We start from the raw sequence: 13,993 nt of genomic DNA, 5'->3' as shown, positions 1-13,993 counted from the left end.
GATTGCGCTTGGTCAATATGATAGATTTTGAATACTAATTATATTAGGATTATCAAAGTGAAATGAGAGAATTAAAAACAGTTAGTACGTCACATTATGAATAATCATTATATTTTCTAGTAATAGAAAATTTTATTCATCTCATCGTGCAAGTAACCTTATTCCACGAATAAAGAAGGCGCCATGATAAATGAATATTTCTCTTTGAATTTCATCTTTCATCTCTTTTTCCTTCGCTTTTCTTTTTTTTTTTCCCCTCTTTATGGGTTAGCGACTTCTCGGCTATCTTTTTCAACCACCATTTATCATCATTCTGTCTCAATCTTATTTTGCTTCCACTTTCAGCTTCACCCATTTTTTCTTCAGTGAAGTTTCCAACTTAATATTCTTACAATTTTCAGATATGGGACACCACCAAAAAATTCCATCAAAAGATCACGCACCATGGGAATAGCTACTTCGTCTCCTTGCCCTTATAGTGACACCGATTGAAGTCTTAATTAAACGACTAATAGTCTAATACATGAGCTCTGATTTTCTTTTGGATTAATTTTTTTGGAATCACCCTTGATTTAATGGAGAGTTTGGCATTAATTCTCTTATTCAATCACAATGAGTAAGTGTAATAGTGGTGACATATTATTTTTATCCCTTCAACTGCATAAAGAATCATTTGTATTTTAGGGATGAAACTTTTATCAAGCAATCACATTAGGTCTAAATGTCAATTGATGACCATACAATGAATTAAATGTGCTCGAGCTTTGTGAAAAACTCAAATTGGAAATCTCCGGCCACCATCTAGAAGGTCCACTTCTTCAACGGTAGGTGCAGCTATTGTTGATTCTCCAATGGCTGCCATCTTCCATTCACACCCATTAACATGTGCAGAATATCCTCTATAAATAGAGGCTTCAGCTCGTTGTTCAAATTATCTCATTCCCAGTTGAGGAATCCTAATCCCAAGTAGAGGAGAGCCTTGAGAGTTTTTATTTCTTTCTGTAAATTAAATCTATGAATTGAATAGATTGATTTTTTCTCTCAAATTAGTTTGATCTTTGATAGTTTAATTCCCAACACTTTGTAATAAAAGAAATATTAGCTTTAATTTTTTAATTAGAGAATTTTATGTTTTTTAGACTTTTACAATTAGCTCTGGATAATTAATCAATTACCACGTTATCTGCAAATGTTACCTTGCTTGTGCTTTCAAAATGATAGTGGCAAGCATATTCACCTCCTTTTTTTTTTTTTTTTTTTTTTTTTTTTTTTTAAATGTGGTCTCGAACACGAGAATTATTCGACATATTTGATGTCAGTTGGGCCAAAGGTTAGAGGAGGTGTGTATTTATTATTGAGTAGCAAGAACTACAAAAAGCAATCTTCGTGCTTCATACCGATTAGATCCAAAAGATTTCATCAAATTTAGTTCAACACGAAACATGTTTTTATAAATGACTTTCTAGATTTATAAGGAACATAATAAACCTTTTAGCCTTTTACACGTCACAGTATTTTAATTTGAAATCCATATATATGAGCCAGACACAATATTTAAACCTGGGATCAGACCAGAAATCAAATAAATATACAGCTATTTTATTTATGAGATGGCTCGTACATTACTGATGCATGCATATGAAATTCTTAGTCAACCAAAAAAAAAGTTGTTGCTTTGTGACAAGCTCTCTGAATAACTAATTAAGACTTGCATTCGGAATCTTGAATGCATGACCCGCGATAAGATTTTTTTGATTAAAAAAAAAATAATGGCCTATGGGCATAGTAGAATCCTGCAAATACCAATTAAAATTGTCCCACATGTTTGAAGATTATTTCAAATTAAATGACAGAAATTTCAACATTGGTGTTGGCACATTGATGCCAATGAGATTATCGAAGAGAACCTCATTAAACAGGTGCCATCAGTTCTTGCTGACACCTTCATCAGAAAATAGCATTTGGATTTAATTCTTTTTTGAACTTTGAATCTTTCCTTTTCAGAAAAATAATTACACCATTTTAACAAAATCCAAACACCTGTGTACGTATTTATTAAATGGAGGTCCAAATGTTCATACTTTCATCAATGTTTTTGTTCTTTCATGATTGGTAGTGGAGAAATTTTATTTCCCATCGTCTCTTTAACCACATCACGCAATTTCCTGTGTTTCTTCCATTTGAAAAAACTCACGATGTACTAATGCTCGACCATAAATATATTCGCAATCATAACTAGAAAAAATTCTCAAAATTAGATTGACTTTAATTTCTAGGTAGGAAAATTTTTAGTTATTGGTGAGCAAATCTCGGAAGTTGCTACATGGAAATTTTCTTTCATGTAAAATTTACACAAAAAAAGTAACACTTGTGAGAAATATTTTCACTGTCCTGTGCCAACTATATTACTGCAAAGGCATGGCCGTACTCTGGTGTTCCCAGGTGATGTTGAGCATTCAAAAAACACCAAATCAGTACTGGATTTTTCATCCTTATTACTCAAACATCGATATGAAATCGGAACCATCTGCTCGACTTTTTCTCCCTCGTTTAATTTTCCTTTACAAACGTGATGTTGTTTGTTTCCATTATCAATAATGAACAACCAACCATTTCACCCTTTCATTCACTCTTTCGGAATCTTGGGCCGAGACGACTATATCATAACCTAAACCTTAACTCGACCGTAGCTCAAATAATTCTAAGCTCGATCGCCGTCATACCCAAGTTTAAACCGAACCGAAGAGCTAGGATTGAAAATTTATGACATAAATACCTACATATGTTTCGTATAGAGAAAGACACACACCGCACAGGGCATACATATGAATGGATTACTCAATTTCACGTCTGAACATATTAATATATTATATTACTTAATTTTTAACTTTTTTATATATGTGATAAGTTCAAATTAGTTTTACAATTGAGGAATCAGAGTGTCTATATGTCATAATGTTAAAATTTACTGTTCGAACAAATCCCAGAAAAATATTGTGATATCGCAGAAATTTGCACTCAAAGTGAAATTATATATTTTTAGTCGATGAAACTATCTGTATCCCATGGAAGGAGTGTGTGTCCATAAAAACACACGCATGCATTGAATTTTCAGTCATAAATTTGAAAATCACAAAAAATTGGATGGTTTTGACAAGCATGCATGTTATTCAACTACCGTGTCAACCTCTGTATCTACCAATGAGATGACACTCACATATTGAATATACAATTTTGATATGTTTCATTGAAAAAATTTAATAATTTATCTTTCAATCACGTTCTATGTTTTTTTCAAATCGAAATCATGCTATGCTGCATGCATTCTATAATATAAAGATAGAAATCAATCGTGTGTTATTTATCAATAACTAAAGGAAAGTTCGAACGCTAACCTTACATAACCATCTTAGGTAAAAATTCAAAAATGCGAAAAACCTTATGTGTAAAATGAATTACAATTAAAACTCTAGTTTTTTTTTTAAAAAAAATAAATTAGCTATAAAACCTCTTAAAAATTCGGTAAATATTTGAATTTTTTTAACAGATGGGTTAAATGTGCTTGATTTTTTTTAAAAAAAAAAATTTCAAAAAATGTTGGAAATACAACGTGAATCGTGGTGACCCATTTCTTGTGGAATTAGGATTAATTTCAATGCGGCCTTAATGAGATGGGTATGAACTTTTGACCAATCGAATCTGAGTTCAAAATTTGGTCCCAAAAACAAGAAGAGTTACCTTAATGCTCCTACCCATCCCATGGTCCATTTTTGTACTACATTTTTTGATGTTTGCGCTGCAAAATAACTAGCAAACCTAATACCCACATGCTATGTGCAGTCAAATAACTCCACTGAATCATATATACATACTGTTTATTACCACAAATATCTCATTCCACTTCTAATCTAACTAACAATATCATTCATGTAAAAATTATAAATAAATTGAGATAATCAATTTGGAAATTGAGTTGTTGGTAATAGAAACAAATAGTTTCAGTGAAAGTTGTGCAATTTTCATTTAGTTGTGGATTATTTTAAAATTTTAATTTAAATATATCCGCTTACTTAGCAAAATATTATAGATTATTGGTCAATGAGGTGCAGAACCAAGAAATAAAATTTCCCTTACAAAGTCAATTTGTTCTTCTTTTAAAATTGTTATTTGGTTTAGAAAATATACATGAAACTTTTTAAAAATGAAAAATTTATCGTTTAAAGTACACTTCTTGTTTGGTCTGTCTATTTGAATATTTTTTTAAAAAAATTCTTTAGAAAAGAAGCGTAAAACAGCACATTGTCCATGCCAACCTGTCTCTACATTGAAAAGCTTACTTAATTCATTGATACCTCCTTTTGAGAAACAACCAAAGACAACAAATCATCCCTGTCTCTGAATCTTTATCAAACCTATGCATTACTGTTTATATGTGGCATACATAAACTTATGTCCTGAATGAATTCAGATTCATTGACTATAATATGGTCACTCAACATACCAAGAAACTCCATTAATCTGTCTCAACAATCTCAAGCACCACTCTCAATCTAAGAGATCATAAGTTGATCAGAGTTGAGCTTTAAAGGAACACGTCTCATCCATCAACGGGATAGGCATGGAATACATCGAAATTTAATCCATAATCATAGGATGGCATTATATTATGATCGAAAAAACACAGCAAAAACGAGGACAGGAGTGTTCAATGGGAATGGTCGGTCACACCAACAGGCAAATTACTGCTTAATGAAGCTACTACGGTGTGCTGATCCAGAATTCTGCTTCTCTTAAATAATGGCTCCGGAGAGGATGAACCAGGTGAAACATATGCCCACGAGTCATTCGAACTATCGGAGCTGAAATATGAATCGATCACACCACTTGGGCTACTGGGTATGAAGTTATACTTTCTCTTGCGGCAAGGCCTGCGATTATGGTCATCCATTAGCTCCAGAATGAGTGTATGGCAAGCATCGACCTTGTCCTGTAACAATCCCCGATTTCACAATCAAGAATCAGTGAAACTTCAAATTTTGGTTACAATAACTGAGAAGATGCTAATAGATTACCAGAATTCAGAATATGAACAAAAAGGGAAGAGATAAACAAACCTTGCTAGTTTTTAGCACAGTCACGAGTTGGTTTTCGTATTCCGGGGCAACAGAAGGCTGGACCTCTCTTATAACATACTTCATTGTTGCAGCAGCAATGACAGAAGGAAGAAAATGCAAGAACCTACAATCTGCAATTACACATGGAATTGAAAATGATTAGAAATCAATAGACAGAAACTCCTGGAAATTCGGCTTAGAATCATGGTCTCATATCGATTCATTCACTTAAATTCACAGACCAATCATTCATTCGGCTGAAGTGAACATACATTATTGTCAAACTAACCAATTCCACGTACCGGTTACGATAGTGAGTATGAGACTCTCACAGCTCCTCAAGAACTCGGAGTGTAAATTGGTGATCAATCCAAATCTCCTCACAATGTGGTCAAAGAATGAGAGTGGTGTAACGAAATTCACCTTCCATTTAAGCGTCGAGAGTACCAATAGCTCCCCTCTCTGTATCGTCTTTGCCTCGAAAACATACTTGGATTCTTCTACCTAAATGTCGTCCAAATAATATCAAGTCAATATCACCATAAATTCGCCACAATAAGGAATTAGACGAAGATAATTTGAATAAATGATGAGCTTGACAAGGTAATGCACACACATACACGATTTCAGTATAAATGTATACCGTATACATCTGCTAACAAATGCATTTAATCACCACAAAACAACACTGAATATAACGACGACTCAGATCTTTAACATCTTTAAGATATCAAATAACGGAAGAAACCACTCTAGATTGTCCACATCTTTAGGCATTATCAAAATTGACAGTAACAAATGGATTAATTTTCCACAAGCACATTCGTCCGAACATACTAAAAAAGCGAAATGCCCATCTAGAAACGTACTTGAAGGTCTAACAGAAGAGGCACTTGAGTTTCCTCCAGTTTTGCAGCTATAGAAAGACAAGCCACAGCAGCCAGTTGACTCATCCATGGCTTATCTTTCTGAAAACAAGGGCTTGACACGAATCTGTCATAGTATAACACAGCTAAAACACCCGTCATTACAGTGAACCCATAATGGGCAATCACCTTCAACATCCATTTAACAGCCTCGTTTCTCCCCGAACCCAAAAACCCATCAGAATTAATTTCATGACATCTCAGTTCCGCCTGATCTTTTTCCTTGATCAGAAGGGTGACAACCTCATCATCCTCCCAGGAAAAACAACTCTCACATAGAAAAGGCAAGGGCTTTTCTTCAATCTCTTTAAAATCCAAAATATCCAAACCCGAATATTCATCAAAACGCTCTTCCTCACAGCAAAGGTCGTCAAGAATTGAATTTTGGACAAGGGACTTTTGTTCTTGGAAATGGGAAACCATCTTCTTCTGGGAAGAAGACATTGGAGCCTATGCTCCTTATCCTCAGGACAAGAAGATAAAGCTCGAAATATTGAATCTTTGGCTCATTATCACACCTCGCGTCTGATTCTCTCCTTTCCCCCCTTCGTTCCCTTTCTCCTTCTGGTACCGAAAAGGAGAGCGAGGCAGAGAGCTAGGAGGCTAAAGAGGAGTGTCCGAGGGATTTTATACTTTATTTATACGTGAACATTCTCATGCCTCTTCTTTTTCCCCTTTTTTATTTTTTTTTCTTGGAGGAATTTTGGCGCCGAGCAAAAGTTGGCATTGAAATAAGGAAGAACTCCTTGTTATTAATAACGCGGAGTCGGGCCGCGCGGGCTGGGATCAGCCCACATGGACTGCATGGGCTTTCCAGATATTATATTTTACTTTGCCTGGATCAAACTGGCCCAAAAAAGTTTGGTCAGGTTTGAACGGTCAAACAACGTACAAAATTGTTGGGAACCATCTCACTAATATAATAATCATTTAGTATTATGGAATTAATATACCATCTAATATCATTTTATATATTTTTAACTTGCATAATTATTATATTAGTTATTTTATAATATTTTATATGTTTTTAAAAAATCTCTATAAACCATGATGGTTATTTTTATAATTGTACAATTTCATTCATATAATATTTATCACATATTATTTAGGTAGGTGAAGAAAGATGTCTAATACAGGTATGGGTGTAACCAAAAAAATTTCACATTGGGTCGACAGATCCAACAATAAATAAAATAATATAAATTATATATTAAAATGAAACAGAAAATCATAGAAACTAAACGAAATTATTTCAAAAAAATATAAGAAATTCCACTTCACAATTTATTCCCAAGAAACTCATAATTGCAAACATCAACTAAATCAAGTAGCTCAAAACACAATTAAATCTAGTTTAAAGATAAACAAAATCAAGTTAAAAATCAAACTTTTGTAGCGAGTGAGAAGAAACTTGTATGAGAAAATGATTTGAAGAAGTGAATGTTCTTCCTCTGCTTTAATTTTAATTGAGAAACAATTTTATAAATCAAACAAACCAAATCCCACAAATATATTTAATCCCAGATACGGTAATAAACATACATACCTCTTCAACATACATACCATTTTATATGTAAAGGATTCCAAAACATCAAATCCACACTTAAAAAAAAATTGATTGAAAACTTTCGGAACAGCAGCAGAAGAATGCAAATCTGCAAGCGGGCGTTATGCGTCACGTGGCCTATAATAACCGTAGATACCGTAAAATGTTTGTGAAGATGTTAGCAGCAGCAACACAACTGCAGCAACAAAAGAGATAATGGCCCATGGATTACTGAAGTACTTTGATTTCAAAGTAGCCCTCCAAGCATTCCATCTATGCTCGTAATACCGATTCACTTGTTCAGACAACCTCGAAAAATTGCTGTCATTTATGTCAAAAACCACCTCTTGACATAGCCGATTGAATAGGTCGGCGACCTCGGCATCACTCCCTAGCCAATGTTCAATAATGCCACAATAATGCAGGTAACTAACATCGGCTGCCGAGTCAATGAGGTTGTCCATGAAGATCACGTACGATGTTATGTCGTTTGAACAGTCTAAGTGGCATTGTTCGTACGCTATGAGGTTAAGGAAGAGCGATTTTGTGCCATCGTGGATCAGGAGTCGGGGAATCTTGAGTACTCCTTTCTTGAATTTTATATCCCAGAATCTGTCCGTTTTCCTTCTCTTAAATTTGATCCCTGCATCTTTTAATTCTGTGACACAGTGAATGAGTTGCTGCCGTCTCTTATCTGCCACCCGATTTGTGTGCGACCACCGTTTGATCCATATTCGAGGAGTTGGTTTGGGGCCGACTCGAATGGCTAAAAGGCTCCTCCTGAAGACTTCGAGACAGTGGAGTCCACCCTGCTCCGTTAACGGATCAAAAGTGCTCGCATTTCCAATTGTTGATTCAACTTTTTTCCTATCGCTCTTAGTTAATGGCTCATCCGTAGGCATCAACGGGTCGAAAAACCGAAGTGCCAGTCGCGCCACGACACCTTTCTGGTCAGGATTTCCAGACTGAAGACCTAAAAGCCTGTCCAATACAAAGAGAGGGATCTGATTCTCCAGCATTATCATGTCCCGTTGAATCGAATGCATCGAACCCCGCATCGCAAAAACGGGATCGTTCCTTGAGTACCCAAGTTGCGTAAACCCTCCGGCCATACCACAAAGGAGCTCGAGAATGAAACACGAGTCGAGCACCATCATCTCCACAAACTCATTGCTACTTAAACAGATAGTCCCTTCATAACAAGCTCGAGTTTTTTCTTCAAGCTCTTTAACAGCGTCCAAATATATTGTTATGTCTTGATTCATTCTATTAAGAATCCGATATACAGCTCGCCATTTATGCTGGTCCATGTTTCGTAAACGCTTCTTGCCATGATGATAAGGGCCAAGAGACACAATCTGAGGAATATAGGCCGTATCGTCACCATCTCTTAAACAATTAGGTATCCTATAAATACATAGTTTTGCCCATGAGCTCGCAGCATCGTCTTTTTGAGCTTGATCGAGCTTCTCTTTTATACTGATCACCCACTCATACTCAGGAGTCTTGAGCTGATCCTGCTCAACTTGGCCACTCTCTTCTTCTTTAATTGGAACTTCAACCGAATTCGATCCCTGACTTTCCTGTCTGATCTGACCATTGATTTCTTGAGGAAGCTCAACGGATCTTGAAACCGTGGGACTTTGTGCATTATGAATCCCAGTTTCTATTGTTTGATTCAGCTTGAGGGTTATCAGATACCAACTTAGAAGCTCTTTGTTGAATACAGCCACCATTTTTTGGATTCTTGTACGAGATCTGTTAAGTGTAAGAATGAAACTGATTTATTGACATTTTTTTTTGGTTCGATTAATGTCCTTATCTTTAGAATAATTTTTTTTTATTTTATAAATTTAGTTTTACTTTTCTTTTTTTTTTTTAAATCTGAAAACATTATAAGTATTGTTATGAATCAGAAAATAAAAAGGTTTCCAAATTCATAGATAAAAAAATGGAGCATAAGCTTTTTGAGATCGGTTGTTCTATTACGTCCTTGATTATTAATTTTAATTTATTGATCTCTTACTTGACGGAAAATTATCTCGAATATGTGGACATAGAAGACTTTTGGAGAGTAATAATAGTTATTTGTATATTATATATGCAACATATGGTAAAAATAAATTTTTACCCGAAAATATAAATTTTATAATAATCAATTTCATACAACTATATATTTTATTTCATGCTAAAGACAAAATGAAAAATGGCAATTGGATGGAAATTACATGATCAAGTTGCATGATTGCTGGGAACATGTGGGCTCATGCCATTAGCTGGAAATTGCCATATGATACCAACCATTTGTAATTCAAATAATCATTTAATTCAGCCACATGCTTCATTCATGCGTCCTACTAAATTCCCATTTTCCATGTTTTCACCACGAAAATATTAGAAAATAAAGTTCCCAAATTCTGAGTTTGTGTAGCAGGTAAGTATTTGATAATCGATCAGGAAATAGTTCTTAATATCTGATTGATTTTGTTTAATATTAAAACTCATTTATATGATATTTATTATGAATATATTATCAAATATGATGGAAAAATTATTTCAATGAAACACAATCTACTAGCACTAGTAATATTATTTTTAACTTACTAAATCGCAACTTTTATTAAGAGAATTGTCGAACTTTCACAAGAATCTTCAAGTTGCTGTCAGGAACTTGAGAATTATTTTACCGCTATTTTTTATTTTAGTGATGCATATGAAAACACTTTCGATATTTTGCGATGGTAGTCGCAAAACATACAAATATATCCAATTTTATCTATGATGGCAAAAAAAATTGGAGTTTGCCATGTTTCAACGGTATCAGTGAAGCAAGCGTTTAGTATTAGATGAAATACATTGCATGAAAGACATTCGAGCTCGAGTAGTCGATTTTTTTTCGAGTCGAGCTCGGGTGCTACTCCAGCTCGATTATACCTTTAGCTGGGACTCGAACCCTAGCTTTTTTTGCACAACAAGCACATTACCACTACACTATCATATACTTCACTGAATACTTATGTAAAAAATTAAATAAAAATGTAAATTTTGAGTTGAGTTTGAGTCGAGTTTTTTATATTTACATCGAGTTTTTTAAATTTGGGTTGAATTTCATAATTTGTATCGAATATTTTTTACATTTAGTTGAGTTTTTAAAATTTAAATCGAGTTTTTTTTATATTTTGATAAAAAATTTCACATTTTGGTTAAGTTTTCATCGTTGAGTCAAGTTTTGGGTTAAGTTGTTTGCTGTAATTTTGGGATGAGGTTTTTAGGTCATCTCCAATCCACTGCACTACATTCTGCACTACATTGGTATTACACTAAAATCATCTCCAACCACATTGCACTACATTTTACACTACAATAGAATATTCCAAAAATATTCTTTTTCTTTTCAATATTAATATTTCTGTTTTATGTTAATTATTTATAATTTGATAATATAATGATAATTAAATATTATAATTTATATATTAAAATATATATTTAAATATTTTAATTTATATATTAAAATTTGAATTAATTATTTCATATTAACAAAATAATTATTTGATTTACGTACAATTATTTAATACAAACTATATTTTAATAAAATCAAAATATCATTGAAAAAAACACGTTCATTTGATATTAAATTAATAATACAACAAAAATACAATATTAAATATTCGAATTACTATATTGTTTCAATAATTAATCAAATTAAAAATTAAAAAAAAATAAAAAAATAAAAAAAAATTGTGACGCAGCAATTTATGTGGCGCCAGTTTTGGTGCTGGATTGGAGTGAAATATCATGACACCACAATAGTGTGGCACCAATGTGATGCCATGATTGGAGATGGTAGTAGGATCTAGTTTTTTTGGGTAGAATTTTGTTTTTGAGGTGGTGGGTTGAATTTGGAGTGAAATTTTTATTTTAATTAATTTAAAGTTTTATTTTTATGGACAAAATTAAAAATTAATAACTCCCAATTCCCTCATTTTCCCTTTAAAATAACGTAATATGTAATTCTTTGTTTCCTGAACGAAATCATATAATCCGTTATCCTCGACGTTGACGATAACATGTGCATCAAAAACTCGAAGCTTCATGCAGAACCTGTCGTCCTATGGGTCAGGTTTAATCTTCCCCGTTAACCCATTTTCCAACAGCAGGCATCGCCTCCTTCATTTTGATTCCGGCGGTGATGGGTCCCCGGAGATATGTATACCCATTCCGCCTATCTCCAAGATCCATCTCAACCCAAACCCGAATTCCAAACCTTTCGACTTATTCGTGGCGGCCGCACAAACCCAACCCCTTTTGCCACACACCGTTCCCACTGACACCGAGGTCAATTTCCGCTTTTCTGGAACTACGACTCTCGCCTCCGGGACAGATTCCATCCCTTTGGATGCCTGGACCCACTGGAAGAAATTGGGACGGCCCAAATTCATCGTAGCCCCTATGGTGGACCATTCCGAGTTACCGTTCCGTTTGCTCTGCAGGAAGTACGGTGCCCACGCCGCTTACACTCCGATGCTTCATGCCAGGGTTTTCAATGAAAACCCAAGATATCGCTCTCGAGAATTCTCAACCTGTAAGGTATAGATGGTAAATTTTGGCTATTGGACTGAGATTGAGGCACATACTTGGTGAATTAATTGTTGATTTTGCGTGATTGGACACCCTTCAATAGCTTTGACTGGGTCTTATACTCTTATATGAAATGGCTTGCAGGAGGATAGGCCGTTGTTTGTGCAGTTCTGTGCAAATAATCCGGATGTTTTGCTGGAGGCCGCGCAGAGAATGGAGCCTTACTGTGATTATGTTGACATTAACTTGGGGTAACATGCTTGATCTCAATTGTGTGAAGCCACAGAAAGCTTCGAATTTTTCATCTGAATATCACTATTTTTAGCTTTTTAAATCTAATTCTGTAACAATGTTTCGTACTATCATGTAATTGTTCTCCCCTGTTGGGATGTTAATGATGAAGATTTGAATTGATTTATCATTATGCCGTTTTGTTTTGTGGTGTCATTGTATTGAAGAAGGTTCACTTCCAATCAGACGCTGTCTGAACTTCACTTTACTAACCCTGTAAATCAGTCTCAAGTAGACGGTCAAAATCCACACAACTGAGGATCCGAGAGAAACATTTATGGGGTGTTGGAGGCTATAATTTTTCTTATCTATTAGCTGTTGATTTTGTTAACCTCTCTCGAAGAATATATGGCGTGCTACATTGCATAGTGATGATCCATTCTTCCTCTTCATTATCATGTGAAGTTGTCAATGACAATCTAGTGTACAATGTGTAAAGAATTGTTATGATTATTGCTTCAATCCGCAAAAAAATATTAATCTGGCCATTTATTTTTTTATTTTTCCTTTTTCATATGACACCGGTAACAAAAAAAATATATCTCAGTGTGTTCTATTTATACTTGTTGCGCAGGTGCCCACAGAACTTTGCAAAACGTGGCAATTATGGTGCTTACCTCATGTCAAATCTCCCCCTCGTCAAGTCTCTGGTGGAAAAATTGGCAAAAAACCTGTGCATTCCTGTCTCATGCAAAATTCGAATATTTCCAGATCTGCAAGACACCATCAACTACGCCAAATTGTTGGAGGACGCTGGTTGTTCTCTTCTGGTGGTACATGGTCGTACAATAGACCAAAAAGACCAGAAAACGATCCGGGCCAACTGGGATGTCATTAAAGCAGTAAGGAAAGTGGTAAGCATACCCGTCCTTGCGAATGGAAATATACGACACATTGATGATGTATGGCTGTGCTTGGAAGAGACCGGAGTTGAAGGGGTGCTGTCAGCTGAAGCAATACTTGAAAATCCAGCTCTTTTCGCTGGATACAGACTGACTCATGAACTTGTGTTGGGGAATGGAGAAATGGTGAAAGATTTGAAACTGGACCAGGGAGAATTGGTGGTGGAGTATTTGAAGCTGTGTGAGAGATATCCAGTTTCTTGGGGGATTATAATTTCTCATGTGCATAAAATGTTAGGGGATTGGTTCAGAATACATCCAAATGTAAGAGACGAGTTCAATGCGCAGAAGAGTCTCACGTTTGAATACCTTTACGAGATGGTGTTTAGGCTTCGGGAACTTGGTGTCACGTTACGGCCTCTTTGTGTTACCCATACTAATCTCCATAGATTACATTGTATCAAGTGATCAGAATGTTCTCAGGAAAAAAAAATGTTAGATTTGTCAAATGTGATTTGAGTTTTTTACTTAAAAAACAACGCAAAGATTTTGTGGATGCTAAACCATATGTTTTAGTTTGTTTTGATTCCATTTTTATGAATTCGATTTAATTTAAGTCAATAATTTTTTCAATCGAATTCGATTCTGGGATTTGAGACCTAGGGTGCTTAGGTCTTCAACCTACTTTATATATAT

At 34.8% G+C, this 13,993-nt stretch overlaps 3 protein-coding genes across 3 annotated transcripts; 1 reads left to right on the top strand and 2 right to left on the bottom strand.

The window, feature by feature from the left end:
* Positions 1–4,324: 4,324 nt before the first annotated feature.
* LOC140962520 (cyclin-D3-2-like) lies at positions 4,325–6,897 on the bottom strand. Its single transcript, XM_073421468.1, has 4 exons — positions 5,984–6,897; positions 5,417–5,618; positions 5,115–5,245; positions 4,325–4,987 (listed from the first exon to the last, which is right to left on the bottom strand). The coding sequence occupies exons 1-4, from the start codon at positions 6,482–6,484 to the stop codon at positions 4,706–4,708; spliced, it is 1,116 nt and encodes a 371-aa protein (XP_073277569.1). The 5' UTR covers positions 6,485–6,897; the 3' UTR covers positions 4,325–4,705.
* A 676-nt stretch (positions 6,898–7,573) lies between these two features.
* Positions 7,574–9,395, bottom strand: LOC140963538 (UPF0481 protein At3g47200-like). Its single transcript, XM_073422903.1, has one exon. It carries the CDS (start codon positions 9,320–9,322, stop codon positions 7,709–7,711), a length of 1,614 nt encoding a protein of 537 aa, XP_073279004.1. The 5' UTR covers positions 9,323–9,395; the 3' UTR covers positions 7,574–7,708.
* Positions 9,396–11,565: 2,170 nt separating this feature from the next.
* LOC140963564 (tRNA-dihydrouridine(16/17) synthase [NAD(P)(+)]-like) lies at positions 11,566–13,882 on the top strand. The gene is made up of 3 exons (XM_073422941.1): positions 11,566–12,173; positions 12,309–12,415; positions 13,030–13,882. Exons 1-3 carry the CDS (start codon positions 11,679–11,681, stop codon positions 13,763–13,765), a joined length of 1,338 nt encoding a protein of 445 aa, XP_073279042.1. The 5' UTR covers positions 11,566–11,678; the 3' UTR covers positions 13,766–13,882.
* The last annotated feature ends 111 nt before the right edge of the window (positions 13,883–13,993 follow it).

This window comes from Primulina huaijiensis, chromosome 17 (assembly GCF_012295235.1).
Source record: "Primulina huaijiensis isolate GDHJ02 chromosome 17, ASM1229523v2, whole genome shotgun sequence".
NCBI classification, from domain to species: domain Eukaryota; kingdom Viridiplantae; phylum Streptophyta; class Magnoliopsida; order Lamiales; family Gesneriaceae; genus Primulina; species Primulina huaijiensis.
The sequence above is the reverse complement of the archived record's forward strand: the minus strand, read 5'-3'. Positions and strand labels throughout refer to the sequence as shown.